Raw genomic sequence first — 18,622 nt, forward strand, 5'->3', positions numbered from 1 at the left:
ATCCAGTCACGTCTTTGACTTCAACCTTCAGTGATCTCTGCTTCTCTTAAATTTTTCTTGTAACTTGTACAAGCAGTTCCACAAAATTGGAACTTGAAATAGTACACTAGACACAGTGAATTTATAAGAAGATCTCAGTGTGCTGAAAATGTATAAACAACTGAAAGAATGACTTTCTTTTCCATGCTACCATCTGAAATTAATATGGTAATTATAATAAATGTTACAGTTTCTATGCTGTTTCTGTAATTTTGTTTATCTGTAATATAGAGATCAACTTGATAGCTACTGTTCCCCTCAGTTCTGAGATGGCTGTAATTTAAAATTTTTGTTCACCTTTCTACAATTGGAGGGGTCTTTACATTTATGTAACTAAAGCTAACAAACGAAAGCTTTCCATGGTGTTAGAATATGGGAGTACCTGATCGCTCATCCCTCCTCTACTTCAACAGTTGAATACTAGATCTAGAGAACCAGTGAGAATGAAAACTTTCACTTTATTAAGGATAAGACCAGATGAGAAGGCATGGTGCAACTTGTTTATTAAATGGCACTCTGGGGTTCCTTGGTGGCTCAGTTGGTTGAGCATCTGACTCTTGATTTCAGCTCAGGTCATGATCTGAGGGTCGTAAGATCAAGCTCCACATTGGAGTCCAACACTTAGCAAGTAGTCTGCTTGAAATTCTCTCACCTCTCCCTCTGCCCCTCTTTCTGCTCATGCTCGCTCTCTCTCTCTAAAATAAACAAACTTTTAAGATAAATAAATAGTAAATGGCACTTCCTACTTTATCTCCTTCAGAATACCCTCTTAGCAGATTTGGGCCAATTCACATCCATCCCTTCATGGGCTAAGAAGCTGGAGCAGAGCCTTGTATAATCTGTAGTTCTGTTTCTGGATGCAGCCAAGTTCTGTTAATACTACTACTTTATCTATGAGGTGGCATCTGGGTGCGGTTGAAGAAAGGGGAAGAGGTTTTTCCTCAGTGTGAAATTGATTTTGGAAACTTCCTCTTTCATAGGTCACAGTGATAGTAGGAGGAAAGGAGGAATTTCCCTTTGCAAAGGAAGTTTGTGAATTGGTGCTACTTTTCCTTTTTTAGTCTCTGTAATTTTGCAGAAACATCCAGAGTCATTTACTGCATAGATCTTTATAGTCAGAACTTCTTTACATATGAAGCAACTATAGCATTTAATCATCTGAAGTTTCAGAAGATTTCAAATGTAGGAATTTCTGTAATTTTATCCTTTGGTTGTTAATATTCTGTTTATGTTTTGCTATCTTAATCCACCTTGCAATAAAGCTAGCCTTGGACAGGAAGGTAAGGACATCCATACAAGGTGACTGTGTTGTTGTGAGCCTCTTCTATGTTTTAAATCAGTGATGCTTATAGGACTTTTTAAAAACCACCAGTGGATAGAGGTACCTCCTCTTTCTCCTCTGGCTTCCTATTTTTTTTTTAAGATTTTATTTATTTATTCATGAGAGACAGAGAGAGAGGCAGAGGCACAGGCAGAGGGAGAAGCAGACTTTATGCAGGGAGCCCAATGTGGGACTCGATCCCAGGACTCCAAGATCGAGCCCTGGGCTAAAGGCAGGCGTTAAACCTCTGAGCCACCCAGGGATCCCTCCTCTGGCTTCCTTACTGAATTACTGCATACACAGTACCAAACCAAATGGAGAAATCCTTAAGATACAAGTGAAGGCTGACAAAGTGAAGTGTAGGTTTTTATGTGATACTTTTGAAAGGCAGCAAATGTTCATACCATGTATTTTAGCATGATATCCTACCTTAGATATTCATTGATGGTTTCTTCTCTTGACCACATAACTAATTTACATTTTTATGAGATAAGAATAATCTTTTTTTTTAATTTTTATTTATTTATTATTTATTTATTTATGATAGTCACACAGAGAGAGAGAGGCAGAGACACAGGCAGAGGGAGAAGCAGGCTCCATGCACCGGGAGCCCGACGTGGGATTCGATCCCGGGTTTCCAGGATCGTGCCCTGGGCCAAAGGCAGGTGCCAAACCGCTGCGCCACCCAGGGATCCCAAGAATAATCTTTATCTTTTTTCATAGAGTGACTAAGAGTACTGAGTGAGGTGCTTAGTATTTCCTGAGTGATTATATTCACTCAGCCTTTGGTTTTCTTTTCTTTCTTTTTTTTTAAGATTTTATTTATTTATTCACGAGAGACACAGAGAGAGAGAGGCAGAGACATAGGCAGAGGGAGGAGAAGCAGGCTCCATGCAGAGAGCCCAATGTGGGACTTGATCCCGGGATTCTGGGATCATGCCCTGAGCCAAAAAGGCAGACACTCAACCACTGGGCCACCCAGGCATCCCAGGCTTTGATTTTTAAGACTAAATAATCCTATTTTTAAAATTTACTTCTCCAGGCAAATGAATGCAAAATCAGTGGGTTTTTTTTTGGGGGGGTGGGGGGGAGATAAAAACACAAAAATAATATATGTATTTGTTTTTATGTTTTATTCATTCACTGTCTAGCCTATAATTACTTAACCTTTAGGGTGCTGAAAGCTCTGAGCTTCCTCAGAATGTCAACTATTAGTAGGATGCCTACCATATGAACCATTCACCTTTAGAGCATAATTATTGGATATGTACAATGTACCAAGGTTTTTGCATTTATGATGATTTGAAGAAGGGGATGCCAATACTTAGAATAATTAATAAGCCAATGATTATTTATGTACTGTTTTTGTTTAGATTATATAAGTCCTCACTTAAAAAAAACTGAAAACACAATAAAAAAAACGTGACATAGGACTATCTGAAAAGTTCTATTTCCTGAATGGTGTTTAACTCCTTTCTGTAAATCATTTCATGCTAAGACTGGCGTGCTTACCACAGATATAAATAAAGCTATCTGCTAGCCTTTTCTCAAAATCTTTCAGGACTAGGTCAACATAGTTTGGGGAACTATCTGGAAAAATCAAGGTGTGAATGGTCAGTGAAACAGTAACATGTATATAAAGGGACTGTATTCTCTCATTAATTAGGCCTTTATAACCATGGTTTGGGGACATGGTTCTGTATTACATAAAATCTGTGGTCTTTGTGCTTATTCACAGTTTAGTTCTATTTTCTTACATAGAGGATTTAGATAGCAAGTTACTGCTCCTCCTTTTTCTAGAGTCTAGACCTGTAGTCTCCATTATGGTAACAATTAGTCACATGTGGCAATCTAAATTTAAGTCTAATTAAAATTAAATAAAATGCAAAAACAAAACAAAAATAAAATTAAATTAAATTAAATGTAAAATTCATTCCCTCAGGCATACTAGCCACACTTCAGGTGCCTGGTAGCTTCATAACGGCTAATGGCTGCTGCATTCTGAACAGCACAAAAGAACATTTCTATCATTGCAGAAAGTTTTAGTACTGGTCTAGACCATGAGAAGAGACTGAGACTGTGCAGAGAAGAGATTGATCTATTTAGTTCTATAAATTCTGCTTTCTTAATAAATAGAAGACCAGATCCCCCAAATTGTATTCTTAAGTCTAGACTACTCTTTTGCTGAGACTTGTGGAAAAGAAACAGGAAGGGATGAAAGTGCCAAAAGCATTAAGATTCACACCAGGAGAAGCAGGCAGCATTCTAACTGAAACGAATGATCAGGTCCTTTTGGTAGAAAATAGTATTAATTGATGAGAAGTCTTAAGAGTAGATTTATAATTCAAAAACTAGAAATGAAATTTGAATTAAGCTGTTTTCTCTGCTGGTAAAATACAGATTTCTAAAGGTAGATGAAGTATAGCTATCAATCAAATAATTTTCTGTTGGGCAGCCCCAGTGGCTCAGTGGTTTAGCGCCACCTTCAGCCCGGGGCGTGATCCTGGAGACCTGGGATCGAGTCCCACGTCAGGCATCCTGCATGGATGGAGCCTGCTTCTCCCTCTGCCTGTGTCTCTGCCTCTCTCTGTGTCTCTCATGAATAAATAAATAAGATCTTTAAAAAACAAAGCTAGATGCTAAGGAGGTGGAGAAATTGGTCTTTTATTATAGGATGGCAATCAAGGTTCTTTTTTAAAATTATTTTTTGGGCTTCTTTTGGATAAAATATTTTGTTCAAGTATTTTTTAATTTCATCTATTATTGGTGAATTGCCTATATTTTTAATATTTTATTAGTAATTTCTCTGTAGTTTATATCTTGACTCTTCATGGGCTACCTTCAAGTGATATACATTTTAAATATATAAGACTATAGCAATATGCTTCTGCTTTACAGGTTGTAAAGCCCATGTATTAGGGTTCTTCAGAGAAATAGAAATCCCATGTATTAAGGTTGTTCTTTATATATATCCTATATGTAAGAGATTTATTAGAAGGAAGTGGCTTTCATGAATTTGGAGGCTGAGAAGTCTAAAGATCTGCAGTCAGCAAGCTGGGGACCCAGAAGAGCTGATGTTCCAGTTCAAGTCCCAAGGCTGTGAAGTAGGAAAGCTGAAAGTGCAATTTCCAGTCCAAGTTCACAGGAGAAGACCCATGTCCCAGCTCAAAGGCAGGCAGGAAGAGTGGGACAGAGAGTGACACACAAAACTAATCATTACATCTACCATACATTTTTGTTATTTTTTCTTTAAACTTTTTATCTTCTAAGAATCTGTGTAACTAGATTTCTATCTGCTATTATTTCCTTCTACTGAATTTTTTTCTTAAGATTTTTATTTATTTGAGAGAGAGAGAAAAAAAAAAGTGTGGTAGGAAGGAGCAGAGGAAGAGAGACAGACTCCCTGCTAGCAGGAAGTCTGATGTGGGACTTGATCCCAGGACCCAGAGATGAAGGCAGACGCTTAACTAAATGAGCCACCCAGGTGCCTCCTGAACATTTCTTCCTTCGTTCTTTCAGAGAGAGAGAGAGAATAAGCAGGGGGAGCAGCAGGCAGAGGGAAAGGGAAAAACAGGCTCTTCACTGAGCAGAGACTGATGTGGGGATTAATCCCAGGACCCTGGGATCATGACCTGAGCCAAAGACAGAGGCTTAACCAACTGAGCCACCCAGGCGGCCACTGAATGTTTTTTTAACACTTTTTGTAGTGCTGATCTGCTCTCTGAATACTTTTACTTTGAAATGCTTTTAAGATTTTTATCTCTGAGTTTCATGAATTTGATGATAGGCTTTGGTGTGGATTTCCTCGTGTTCCTTCTGTTTAGGGTTGATTGAACTTCAGTGTGTCTGCATTTATCATTTTTTATCAACTTTGGAGAAATTGTAGCTTTATTCAACTATTTTTTTTGTCTGCCTCCTCTCCCCTTTCTTCTGAGTCAGTTAAACATATATTATGTTGCTTAATACGATTCATATCCCACAACTCAGGCTGTTTTGGGGGTGGGGGTTAAGGGATTTTTTTTTTCCTTTGTCTTTCATTTTGTAGAGATTTCTATTATATCTTAAATCTCATTTATTTTCTGCAGTTTGTAATCTGTCAGGCCCATCTTTTGTGTTTTTTCAGTTAAGAAATTATACTTTTCATCTGTAGAGATGCGATTGGATCTTGAGTATTTCATATCATGTTCCTGCTGTTTTCCACTTTCTTGAGTATATTTACAACAGCAGTTTATCATCCTTGAGTTATAATGTTGTTATCTGATATTTCTGCATTATCTCTGCTGATTTTTTCCTCAGAATAAATTGTATTTTCCTGCTTCTTTGCTTCCTTAGCAATTTTTATTGGACCCTAGCTTTTGTGACTTTACATAATTGGATGCTGGGCTTTTTGTGTTCCTTTAAATGTTGTTTGTCTTTAGTCTCATATGAAGTTCTTTGGAATTGGTTTGACCCTTTTAATCTAATTGTTGTTAGAGTGATGCTAGAAGAGCCTTTAGTTTAGGACTAGTATCCTTACTACTAAAGCAATATCCTATCTATTCACTGGATACCCTATCTATTAAGAGGTCTTTCCACTCTGGATGGACCAGTGTGATCTTTGAGAATGTTCTGCCTTTTCCTTTTCTGGTATTTCTTTCCTTGGCTACTGTAATTTGATCACACACATGCATAAATAGTACTCGGCCAGAAATTTGAGGGTCCCCCACTGTAGATCCCCTTTCTCTGTGCTCTGATCTGCAAAGTCTAGCTGTCTCAGCCTCTTCAACTCCAAACCCTGTTTCCTCAACTCAGCAAGACTGATGAACCCTGGGTACTTCCTTCTAGCACTGAGACTTGGAAGCCCCAGTCTTTATATGCTCAGGCTTTTGTATTTGTAGCATTACCATGTTTGTTTCCTTTCTCATAAGGATCACTGTCTTGTGGTGCCTATTGTCCATTGTCTAGGAATTATTGCTTAGTATATTCATTTTTCTAATTAATCAAGCAGAGGGTAAGCCTTTTCCTCTTATTCCATTATGGTCTAAAGAAGTCTTAAGTCATTCCTCCTTGTTACAACATACATGAGGAATCTATGTTGAGAAGAAGAATCTACCTTGAGAGGTAAAATGTATCATTTGAAAGTTTGTCACTTACCTTTCCCCATCCTAGCCTGTTGAAAAAAATTTAAAACACTCAGGGTCACCTAGGTGTCTCAGGCATATAGCATGTGACTCCCCCCCCCCCCTTTTTTTTTTTTAAGATTTAACTTACTTATTCATGAGAGACAGAGAGAGAGGCAGAGACACAGTCAGAGGGAGAAGCAGGCTCCATTCAGGGAGCCTGACGTGGGACTTGATCCCGGGACTCCAGGATTGCGCCCTGGGCCAAAGGCAGGCGCTAAACCACTGAGCCACCCAGGGATCCCCTTAAAATTTTTTTAAATTAAAAAACCTGACCCCTCAAACTTGACATTATAATGATATATTTGAATATATGGTAATACTCAGATGTCCTTCTTTCGCATAGTCATATATCTAAATCACCTGTTCTGTGAAGCTATTAATTTTATTTTTTTAAGATTTTATTTATTTATTCATGAGAGATAGAGAGGCAGAGGGAGAAGCAGGCTCTGTGCAAGTAGCCCAATGTGAGACTGGATCCTGGATCCCAGGATCACACCCTGAGCCAAAGACAGACGCCCAACTGCTGAGCCACCTAGGTGTCCAAAGCCATTAATTTTATAAGCCAAAATATATTATATGCAAGTGATTAACTGATTATCAAATTTGTTGTTAGAATGTTATCTTAACACTGTGAAAGTGGGAAGCAATTTGCTATAAAAGTATACCTGCACTTACCACATGACCCAAGAATTCTACTCCTAGGTATTTACCCTAGAGAAATGTACCCTGGAGTAAACATATACCTGCATGAAGACTTGGGGGTGAATATTTTTAATAGCTTTATTTGTAGTGGCCCTAAACTGGAAATAATCTAGATATTCATCCACATGGATAGAGCACTGCCCACCAATTAAAAGAAATACATTACTAATATGCAGAATAACGTGGATGAATTTCAAAAGTATGCTCAGCAAAAGAAGCTAGACACAAAACAATCTATATGAAATTCTTTAAAAGGCAACCAACTGTGAGTGCCAGGATGGCTCAGTTTTTAGGTGTTGGCTCTTAGCTTCCGCTCAGGTCATGATTTCAGAGTCTTAGGATCCAGCTCCATGTCAGGCTCTACACTCAAGAGGGAGTATGCTTCAGGATTTCTCTTGGTATCTCTGCTCCTCTCCTTGCCCCACTACTCTTTCTCTCTAAAATAAAGAAATCTTAAAAAAAAAAAAAAAGGCAACCAACTAATGTATAGAGATGAAAATCAGAGTTGTAATTAATTGCCTAAGGTAGGAGGTGGGTAAGTATTGAGTGCAAAGGGGTCATAGTCATAAGGAAACTTTGTAGAATGAAGGAACTGTTGTATATCTTGATTAATATGTTGGTTGCACCAAGTATATACATTTGTTAAAACTTGTCAGACTGTATTCTTGAAATGTGTTCATTTATTGTATGAAAACTATACCTCAAAAAGTTGACTAAAGAAACCTAGTAAGTGGGTTTAACAAACCACCTAGAAATATTGGCTGAATCTGACACATTTAAATAATATATAAACAAGTATACTACATCAGAATATAAATATAGTAACGTTTATATAACAAATATTAGCAACCTGGATTCTGATTATTTTCTAAAATGCAGAGTTCTTTTCAACCTTTTACTTAAGGTATGAAACAAGAAGCTTGGATAGAAATTCTTTGTATTTGGCTATTAAAAGGAAGAAATTTATACATTTAAAAGTTAGTTTTTAAAAAATTGGCTTAAGACATTTTTTTTCCAGAAATCTTCCTGCCAAATCTGTGGAAGAAGCTTTACGTCACCGACAAGAATATGATGAGATGGTGGCCGAGGCTAAAAAACGAGGTATAAAGTTTAACTCTGATTGGTATATTTAATTTACTAATGTCAATAGGCATCTAACCCGTTGGTTAAATTTCAACAGGAAGGATGATGAGAAATTAAGTCCATCTTTAAAATGATGCTGTTAAATAAATAAATAAATAAATAAATAAATGCTGATTTCTCATTTTTCTAACTAAATCTGTTATTAAAAATGTCAAAAAAATTAAAAATAATAAAAATAAAATGTCATACTTTTTTTTCTGCAAGTACTTTTATAAAACTATTATGAGGAGAAAGGCAGTAGACTAAGAGGGTTCTTGTAATTGCAGTCATAAACCTTGGACTACTATTATTTTAACTTATGAATGAAAGTGATACGAATTTATTTCATGAAATTCACTTGTACAGTTTTTAAGCTTTTAAATATTATAATTTAATACTTTTAACACTTTAAGGTAACTTCCTATAGGACTGTGAGAATACGATTTGAAGTTGGAGTTTACTAATGTGACTTAATGGAGTCTCTCTAGATTCCCAGAAGTGTCATTTGGACAGGCGCATAAATGTCTATTCTGGTGTAAAAATTCACACATTTATTTATTCTCTCCTCCAACCAAAAAGTATAATGTAAGGATAATTTAGCAGTATTTATTTACTAACCATTGTTAGTTCAGGATACACTTTTAGAAAATATTATACAGCTATATATATTTTTAGACACATGCCTTTTAACTCATTTTTTTTCTTTGACTTAAGTTAATAGAATACTAATGTATACATTTCTATCTTGTGGCTTTATTTTGGAAATAAAGTTAATTTTTAACTGTTATAAGAAACCTATAAGGCCAGTTATATCTTTCTAAAAGCTGTATCATTTAAACATTGGTTGAATTTATTTTACTGTCTCAAATTTGAAATATTCCTAACATACCCAACAAATTTTAATTGACTCTGAACTTTGACTTTACTAGTTGATTAATGTTTAAGATAGTTATTGATAAGTATGTGATGCTAACAACATGATATGATAGAAATAACATTAAATTGGGAAATCGGAAGGTAATGACTTTAATCTTCTTTGACACCGCATGTAAATAAACCTAATGTTAGTTTTCTCAAGACTGTGAAGTTTGGGGGGGTGGTTAGGTTGACTAGATTTAGGCTTTCAAGCCATTCTGTCTATACTTTTTTGGTTTATTTTATTATTTTATAACACTTTTTTATTTTAAAAGCAGTGGAACTCTCTCCAACAAAACGTTACATAGGAGTGCCAAAGTGGCTCAGTTGGTTGAGCTTCCAGCTCTTGGTTTTGACTCAGGTCATGATCTCATGGGTTGTGGGATCGATCCCCAGGTCAGGCTCTATGCTCAATGGGAAGTCTGCTCGAGATTCTCTCCCTCTCCCTTGCGTCCCGCACCCCCTGCCCCAACACCTGCTTGCTCTCTGTCTCTGTCTCTCTCTTTCTCTCATAAAATAGATCTTAAAAAAAAAGAAACCTTATATAGATTTTAATATTTACAACAAATTAAAGAAAGAGGAGTTGCTTACTTGACCTCCTGCTTACCCCTTAAAATGATTACTGAGGTATTTGTGAAACGCAGTTAGTAAACATTTAGGCTAGCTGACCATTGAAGTCCCCATTGGTTCTAAATTATGTATAAACAGATGGGATGCCTGAGTGGCTCAGAGGTTAAGCATGTCTGCCTTCAGCTCAGGGTGTGATCCTAGAGTACCAGGATTGAGTTCCACATTGGGTTCCCTGCATGGAACCTGCTTCTCCCTCTGCCTCTGCCTCTCTGTCTCTCATAAATAAATAAAATCTTTAAAAATTATATTTTAAATATATTATTATATAATGTATTATATTTGACAATATGATGTAATTATATTTTTTATGTACATATCTATCACTTCTCTCTTTTTTAAAAAAAGATTTTATTTATTCATGAGAAACACAGAGAGCAAGGAAGAGATATAGGCAGAGGGAGTAGCCCGATGTGGGACTCAGTCCCAGGACCTGGGATCACAACCTGAGCCAAAGGCAGATGCTCAACCACTGAACCACCCAAGTGCCCCTATCACTTTTCTTTTTGAGGCACCTCTTATTTCAGAATTGTGACTTCTGATTTTCAGAGGAGTGTTGTGTATTTGTTAATGGTTTTTTAAATTTCAATCTAATTAGTAAAGTGAGACATCATAGTAGAAAGGGTAAATTATAAAAGTACCATTGGCAAAATTACTTTTTAATATCATTTAAAAAATTTATTTTAGAGAGCATGAGCAGGAAGAGAGATGCAGAGGGAAAAGGAATGAGAGAATCTCTCCTTGCTGAGCATGGAGCCCAGTGCAGGGCTTGACTTCATGACTCTGAGATCATGACTTGAGCATAAACCAAGAGTCAGATGCTTAACCAGCCGAGCCACCCAGCTACCCCTAATGTCATTTTTAATACCTCTTTTTTAGACTTAGATAGAAAAGGGCATATGACCTAACTTTTTTGTATTGAATTAATTTTTACTTGTTTAAAACAGAAATTAAAGAAGCCTATAAAAGGAAAAAAATAATGAAAGAACGATTTAAACAGGAAGAAAATATCGCAAGTGCAATGGTAATTTGGATCAATGAAATACTGCCCAATTGGGAAGTAATGTAAGTAAGCAGACTTTTCCTGAATTCCAGTCTGTCTCCAAAGATCTCATGTTTCTAATACTCTATTTTTATTACTTCCAACATGTATCTTATGCTTTGGCTAAATGAAACTGTGAATCAGTGTCTGAAAATTTTCATGATTATTTCTGTGCCTTTAATTTTATAAATCCCTCAGTCTCTAATACATACTTCCCTAACTGACCACCCTCTATGCCTGTCAGAATCTTACCTATCCTTTGAAGATATCCATCTGAATGCTAGTTGATCTGTGAAATGGTAATTTCCTGTTACCATATTTTCTTAATTCTGACATGTCCTTTGTCACAAGATGCACTATTGATGTAATAGCAGGTTTTTGTAAAGAAAATATTAAAGACATACATTCATTGTAAGATGCATTTATTAGATGTTAAATATTAAAGTGATTTTTAATATGCTTCTCTCATAAACATAAATTTGCTATATACGACCTTTCCCTTCTATAATGTCCCATAATAGTTTGAGACTAATGTACTACTTGCTTTACTTTGTCGTTTATTTTCTGATATTTTTGTATATGCCTTATCTTCTCTCTAGACTGGAGGGTTGGAGATGTATTCTGCAGTGCCTAGTGTAGGATACGCATGAGGAATTTGTTAATATTGGTACTATGTGATAGATAACAAATTAGACTCTTTACATTAATCACATTTGATTCTGTTGATCTTCTCCCACTTATAGAGAAGCTCAGGGTCAGAAAGGTTAAGTAATTTGCCCAAGGTTATACAATTAATGAATAGTTAAATTAGATTTGAACTCAGGTCTCTATGACTCTAAAGCCTATACTTTCAATAGACTGCACTGCCTCTCAAAGACAAAGGCCTTACCCATAGTAAATACCTTGTGGTTGTCTTTTTGTTACTGAGTTGACGACAAATTTTTATGTTCCTTTTATCTTGTTTTTTTTGTGATTGTCCCATATTTCTGATTCTCTGTACCCTATAAGTGGCAGCTGTTGAAGGCAGCTCCCTTTAAATTACTATTGTCTTCCATAGGGTGCTATGTATTCTTTAGGTTTCTGTTGCCTACAAACATGAACCCCATGGAAAGAATGCATCACATATTTAACCTGTGTTCTTTTTTTTTTTTTTTAAAGATTTTATTTATTTATGATAGACATAGAGAGAGAGAGAGAGAGAGGCAGAGACACAGGCAGAGGGAAAGGGAGAGGCAGGCTCCATGCCAGGAGCCTGACGCGGGACTCAATCCCGGGGCTCCAGGATCACGCCCTGGGCCAAAGGCAGGCGCTAAACCACCGAGCCACCCAGGGATCACCACATATTTAACTGTGTTCTTAAAAATCATTCAGTCACTTGGCCATAGACTAGGTAAACCATCATGCAACTAGTGTTTTTGGTATAAAAAGTAACTCTTTCCTTTTTTTTCTCCCCCTTTAATTCTAGGCGTAGTACAAGAAGAGTTCGAGAATTGTGGTGGCAGGGATTGCCCCCTAGTGTTCGTGGGAAAGTTTGGAGTCTAGCTGTAGGAAATGAACTAAATATCACTCCTGGTTTGTATTCTATATTCAGTTACTCCCACACATGTGAATAGCCATCTCCAGAGTTACAAAGCAGATTACTAGATTGGCCATTTAAAAAGACATTACCATATATAATGTCATTTTAAGAGCATGCTTCATTCCCACTCCTTCTAAAACCTTTATGATTTAATGAGTAAGTTACTATATAAGTGAGATTTATGGGTTTTCCTTTAGTTGACAACCATCAGTAATATTATTGACATCTAAATATCTTCACTGCAGATAACTTCTGGGATTCTAGGTAGCAGTGGATGTATATACAAGGAAAAGTAAAATAGTCTAGTCTATTCAAAACAACATAAATATTGGTGGAAGGCTAGAAGTTTCTTTTCCTGCATCTCTATCCAAACCAGTCCTTTTGAATTTTTTTTAGTTGACAGTTTTCAAATTTAAAAAACAAAAAGAAGACTCTCAAGAACTGTTTTTTTTCTTATGCTTTTTAAAACCTTAAAGGATAAAAGTAAAATGTAGAGTGGTTTAGAGGCAGTACAATAAAAAAAGAAAGGTTATATAAAATTAGGATAATATCAAATAGAGGAAAATGTAAAGTAGTTAGTAATAAAAGGTGCTAATAAATAGGTCTGAGTGATAATGACAGTGCTAGACAGTTGCACCACAGAAAGACTTAGGGACTCTGGTATATAGTAATGTGAATAATAGATTGTTGCTGTTACTTAAAAAATGTTATTACATGCTAATTTTTTAAAAGACAAACAATAGTAAGGAACAAGCAATGTTTCTTCTCCCTCTTCTACTCAAACTCCTGCTTTTGATCCTGCTATAAGTTAGCAGTTTAATGTATGTTCTTCTAGATCTTTTTCCTACGCACATTAAAAAAGTGTGCATCAACGTATGATAATTTTTAAGGCTCCCTCCCCCCAAATAAAGGAATGTGTGCCATAAGCTTATTTTGTGGCTTTTTTTTTTTTCAAACTATACTCTGTCTTGAACATCCTTCCATATCTCTACATACAAATGTACCTTATGTATACTATAGCTGCACTGTATTCCACAGTTTGGCTGTACTATAATTTATTTAATCCTTTTCTTAGTGATAGCCAAATCAATGACATATATATTAAAAGAACAACAGGTACTGTTTTTTTACCTCTCAAAAGTGATTAAAATAAATGAGAATCACCCACATAGGGTATGACTGATAATAATATAGAAATTTTTATCAAAGGCCTAAAAAATAACCTTTGACCTATATATTCTTGCTCTAAAAGTAAGAAAATCAACAGGATTGGGTACAAAATCTTTTCTACAAGGATGCCCGTTATAGCAAATCAGCTTTATATTAACTGGATAGAATTATAACAATAATCTTAAAAGTGATGCCAACTTTGAACATGATTATGAATGATTTTTTTAAAGATTTATTTAAAAGAGAGAGCATAAGCCAGGGAGAGGGGCAGAGGGAGAGAAAGATAAGCAGACTCCTTGCTGAGTGGAGAGCCTGATGCAGGGTTCAATCCCAGGACTCTGAAATCATGACCCGAGCTGAGATCAAGAGTCAGACATTTGGGATCCCTGGGTGGCGCAGCGGTTTAGCGCCTGCCTTTGGCCCAGGGCGCGATCCTGGAGACCCGGGATCGAATCCCACATCGGGCTCCCGGTGCATGGAGCCTGCTTCTCCCTCTGCCTGTGTCTCTGCCTCTCTCTCTGTGTGACTATCATAAATTTAAAAAAAAAAAAAAAAAAAAAAGAATCAGACACTTAACCAACTGAGTCACCCAGGTGTCCCTATGAATGATTTTTAACATTGATTTTCACAAGTATCATAATGAACATTTTACTTTAAACTAGACTTTTTTTTTTTTTTTTAATATAATTGAAAGGAAGAATTGAATGAGGTACCTGGCTGGCTCAGTCACTAGAGCATGTGACTCTTGTTCTTGGGGTTGTAAGTTCAAGCTCCGTGTTGGGAGTAGGAGTTTACTTTAACAAAAATCTTTTTTTTTAAGATTTTATTTATTTATTCATGAGAGATACACAGAGGCAGAGACAGAGGTGGAGGGAGAAGCAGACTCCATGCAGGAAGCCCGATGTGGGACTCAATCCCAGGACTCTGGGTTCATGCCCCGAGCCAAAGGCAGATGCTCAACTGCTGAGCCACCCAGGCATCCCTTACAAAAATAAATTAAAAAATAAAGGAAGAATTAAGTTTTTAATTTAGCTTAGAAAAGGTTAGAGTCTACCTAACTCAACCCTTCCCTCCAAATAGAACAGAGATTTGTTTTGCCCTCTGTGTTTGAAACAAAAGTAAATATATATATATATATATATATAATAGTTAGAACTCTCAGATAAAATCCTTGACTTTAAGGACTATTGGACATATTGTAATTGTTTAAAGCCTTAAAAATTGGTTTTGCAGACAGATGAGGTGATAAAGTATTGATGGCTATTTGAAATTTGCAGTTTTGTTCAGAACTTTGGAGTTAGGGGATCCCTGGGTGGCGCAGCGGTTTGCGCCTGCCTTTGGCCCAGGGAGCGATCCTGGAGACCTGGGATCGAATCCCACATTGGGCTCCCGGTGCATGGAGCCTGCTTCTCCCTCTGCCTATGTCTCTGCCTCTCTCTCTCTCTCTCTCCCTCTCACTATCATAAATAAATAATTTTTAAATTAAGAAAAAAAAAAGAACTTTGGAGTTAGGATTTTAAGTGTCCTGATAACTTCTACATTAAAATAATGGTTAAATTGGTATTAACCTTTTGTGATACTATAATCAAAAAGTTCTTTTTCAAGCTCAAAATTTATGAAGTTGGTAACATAACCAAGTTATTTATTTTGAAAGTAATTTTATATTTTCTCTACTAAATAGTTGTGTATTCAGGAATGGATTAGGTGATCATTCTTTTTTATTAATGGTAGGAAGGAAGCTAAATTTCAATTGAAGCAAATTTATTTTTTTAAGATTTAATTTTTTAAAAAATATTTTATATATTTGAGAGAAAGAGAGAGAGTGAGAAGAGAGAGTATGAGCAGGGGGAGAAAAAGGAGAAGCAGGCTCCTCATTAAGCCAGGAGCCTGATGTGGGGCTCGATCTGAGAATCCTGGGATCATGACCTGAGCAAAAGGTAGATGCTTAACTGACTGAGCCACCCAGGTACCCCCCAAATTTTATTTATTTTAGAGAGAACGTGACTTGGGGAGAGAGAGAGAGAGACAGACAGAGAATCTGAAGCAGACTCCATGTGCACTGAGCATGGGGCCCAATGCAGGGCTTGATCTCACAACCTTGATTGAGGTCATGACTTGAGCCAAATTCAAATGTCAGACACTCAACCGACTGAGCTACCCCAGCCCCCCAAAGTAAATGTGCTTTTGATGATTTTGTTTACTTTTAATGATTCTTAACAGTTTGAATTTTTACTTATTTAATCATGACATTTATAACCATTTAGAGAATAGTAGAATAAGGGTTTGTAGAATTAGAATAGAATAGTAGAATTAAAATAAGTAGAATAGAGAAAAAGAGTAAGGGTTCTAAAGTCAGTCAAATGTGGTTCAAATCTTGGTTCCACTATACATTAGGTTTGTGACCTTGGGCAAATTACTTAACATCTAAGAGAATTCATTTTCTTCATCTGTAAATGGAGGTAAGATTATTAAGCTATCTCAAAGGATTGCTCTAACAGTTATTTGTGGTAATGAATATAAAATTAGAGTGAAAGTGAAATTTGCTGAGAGTATATACAACATCATCATTGTCAGAAAATGAGAAAGTGAAACCTAGACTGATCTCAAAGAGTTCGTAATTCAAGTCCAAGATACATCTTTAAGTCTGCTTCAGGTTCTACATTTGTAGATTCAGAATAACGTAAATGAGATATGTGGAGTCAGTCAAGCATGGAATTGAACTGAGATTTCAGGTCTTCTTATAGTAAATAAGCACCATAAATCTTCCCTGGAGAGATGTCCTTTGATTTTTTATTTTTTTTATTTTTTTATTTTTTTTTATTTTTAAAGATTTTATTTATTTATTCATGATAGTCACAGAGAGAGAGAGAGAGAGAGAGGCAGCGACACAGGCAGAGGGAGAAGCAGGCTCCATGCACCGGGAGCCCGATGTGGGATTCGATCCCGGGTCTCCAGGATCGCGCCCTGGGCCAAAGGCAGGCGCCAAACCGCTGCGCCACCCAGGGATCCCTGTCCTTTGATTTTTTAAAGTGCATTACCACATTATTATTAGATCAATTTTGGGGCTCCCAAAGATGATTTATTCTGTGGGCCATTCTTCTCGGAGCTTTAAAATTTGAGTAGAATAGTGAAACTGGATGTGGCTTGGAATCAATTTGAAATCAGAAATTGTGAACTTCAGTTTGGTATCTGATAACTGCAAAAAAAAAAAAATTGTATATCTGAATTAAAAAATTATATCCACCTCTTCTATCAAATTGTTGATGGACTCAAATAATAGAAATTTTGACTTTTTAAAAAAATTTTCTTTCTAAATCTTTGAGTGATGAAAAGTGAAAAGGGAGAAGAGCTCAAATAGAGTAAGAGTCTGTTTGAAATATATCTAGTCAGCTTTTTTTTTTTTATAAAGATTTGATTCTTAGCGATATGAGAATATTTATTATTATGGTACAGTCATACATTGGAATACTGTGCAGTTGTTTAAAAAAAGAAAACTAAAGCAATTTTATTCTCCTAATAAGGGATCGTTTCCAATATAATAAAGCAAGATGCAGGTCACTGTTGTAATATGTTGCCACACTTTTTTCAAGAGGAAGATAGATCTGAATATACTTGTGCATACATATTTCCATCTTTAGATTTCTGGTCAGCATAGTTACATCTGAGGGAAAGAAATTTATTTTTCATTCTATACTGTTTTATACTATTTGAATTTTTAAAAAATCATATTCATCCTATTGCCTTTAAACAAACTTAAAAAAAAAAGGCAAACTGAAGCAAAAATGATCTTGGTATTATGGGCAATATATAAATGTTGGTGTTTGGTAAGATATGTTTTTTGCTGTTCATCTGTCATTGAAATGTTCTGTTTTTGTGTAATTTAGAATTTCAGTAATGGTTAGCAGTAAAGACAATTAAAATCTGAGAATTGAAAAAAATTTAGTTTCTTTTCTTGAAATTGTATTGAGATCCTGCGTTTGGATGCATAAAGTGGTAGTTTCAAAAGTTGATTGGGCACTTGAAAGGAGTAGAGATTTTTGAATTCAGGCTCTCCGACCAAATCTGAAGTTTAGGTAGCTTTAGATAGCAATATCATAATGGAGAAACCGGTTTGAAAAGAGAAGGAAAGTAAATACTAGCATTTATTGAGGGTCTGTAAGGTATCAAGAGCTTTATGAAAATTATCTTGTTAATTATCAGAATCTTTCCAGTTATTGTAGTAAATAGTTTTGGTAAAATCAGGTTCTTCAGTTTGCCACACTTTTGATGCCTGCTATATGAAGCTGTGATAAGATTTTTCTCTATTTTCTCTACTTTTAAGAGTAAAAGTTAAATCAGAATTCATTTACCCCCATATATCCAATCTCTTAGCTAGAGGTATATTCTGTAGGTTCTTCAGATATCTGCAGTTGGGCTTCTGCCCCCTCCACCTTCAGATGTTGCTCCCACCAGGGTCACCTATGATCTCTGTGCTACAAATTCCAGTGTGTACTTTTGCTATAAGATACTGGACAGTTGATCACTTCCTTCTTTGTAGCTTACATCCAAATGCTTCCAAGATTTTACATATATTATCTCATTTAATATCTGAAACCTCAGGATTTTAAGTACTAGTACTATCTCAACTTTATGAATGAAAAACTGAGGCTAGAAGAGGTTAAGTAACTTGTCCAGTGTCACACAGCAACTCCCACACAGCAACTCCCTATCCTATGTATACTTAGTGAAATGCTCTTTCCTTTGGTTTCTAAGACAACTGGTTCTCTTTTATTTCTTTGTGCATTTCTTATTCTCCTTCGGATATGCCTCTTCCTGGGTCTACCCTTTCAGTATTTGTCTTTTCTGGAAATCCATATTTCTCATTTTTTCTTGCCCTATATAATCTTGAATACACATGAAAGTGGTTTTAATCACCACCTATATGCTGATGCCCCTCAAACTCT

General features: G+C 36.0%; 1 protein-coding gene across 5 annotated transcripts in view; it reads left to right on the forward strand.

Moving 5' to 3' along the window:
* Positions 1-18,622, forward strand: part of TBC1D12 (TBC1 domain family member 12) — a 121,387-nt gene that overhangs the window by 83,613 nt on the left and 19,152 nt on the right. For all 5 annotated transcript variants that reach the window (XM_049103040.1, XM_025466584.3, XM_025466589.3 and 2 more), the window contains 3 exons: positions 8,243-8,325; positions 10,836-10,953; positions 12,396-12,502. In XM_049103040.1, the coding sequence (XP_048958997.1) occupies positions 8,301-8,325; positions 10,836-10,953; positions 12,396-12,502 (250 nt within the window). In that variant the 5' untranslated portion in view covers positions 8,243-8,300. The remainder of the gene's footprint in view (positions 1-8,242; positions 8,326-10,835; positions 10,954-12,395; positions 12,503-18,622) is intronic.

The sequence above is a fragment of the Canis lupus genome, chromosome 28, assembly GCF_003254725.2.
Source record: "Canis lupus dingo isolate Sandy chromosome 28, ASM325472v2, whole genome shotgun sequence".
Classification (NCBI taxonomy): domain Eukaryota; kingdom Metazoa; phylum Chordata; class Mammalia; order Carnivora; family Canidae; genus Canis; species Canis lupus.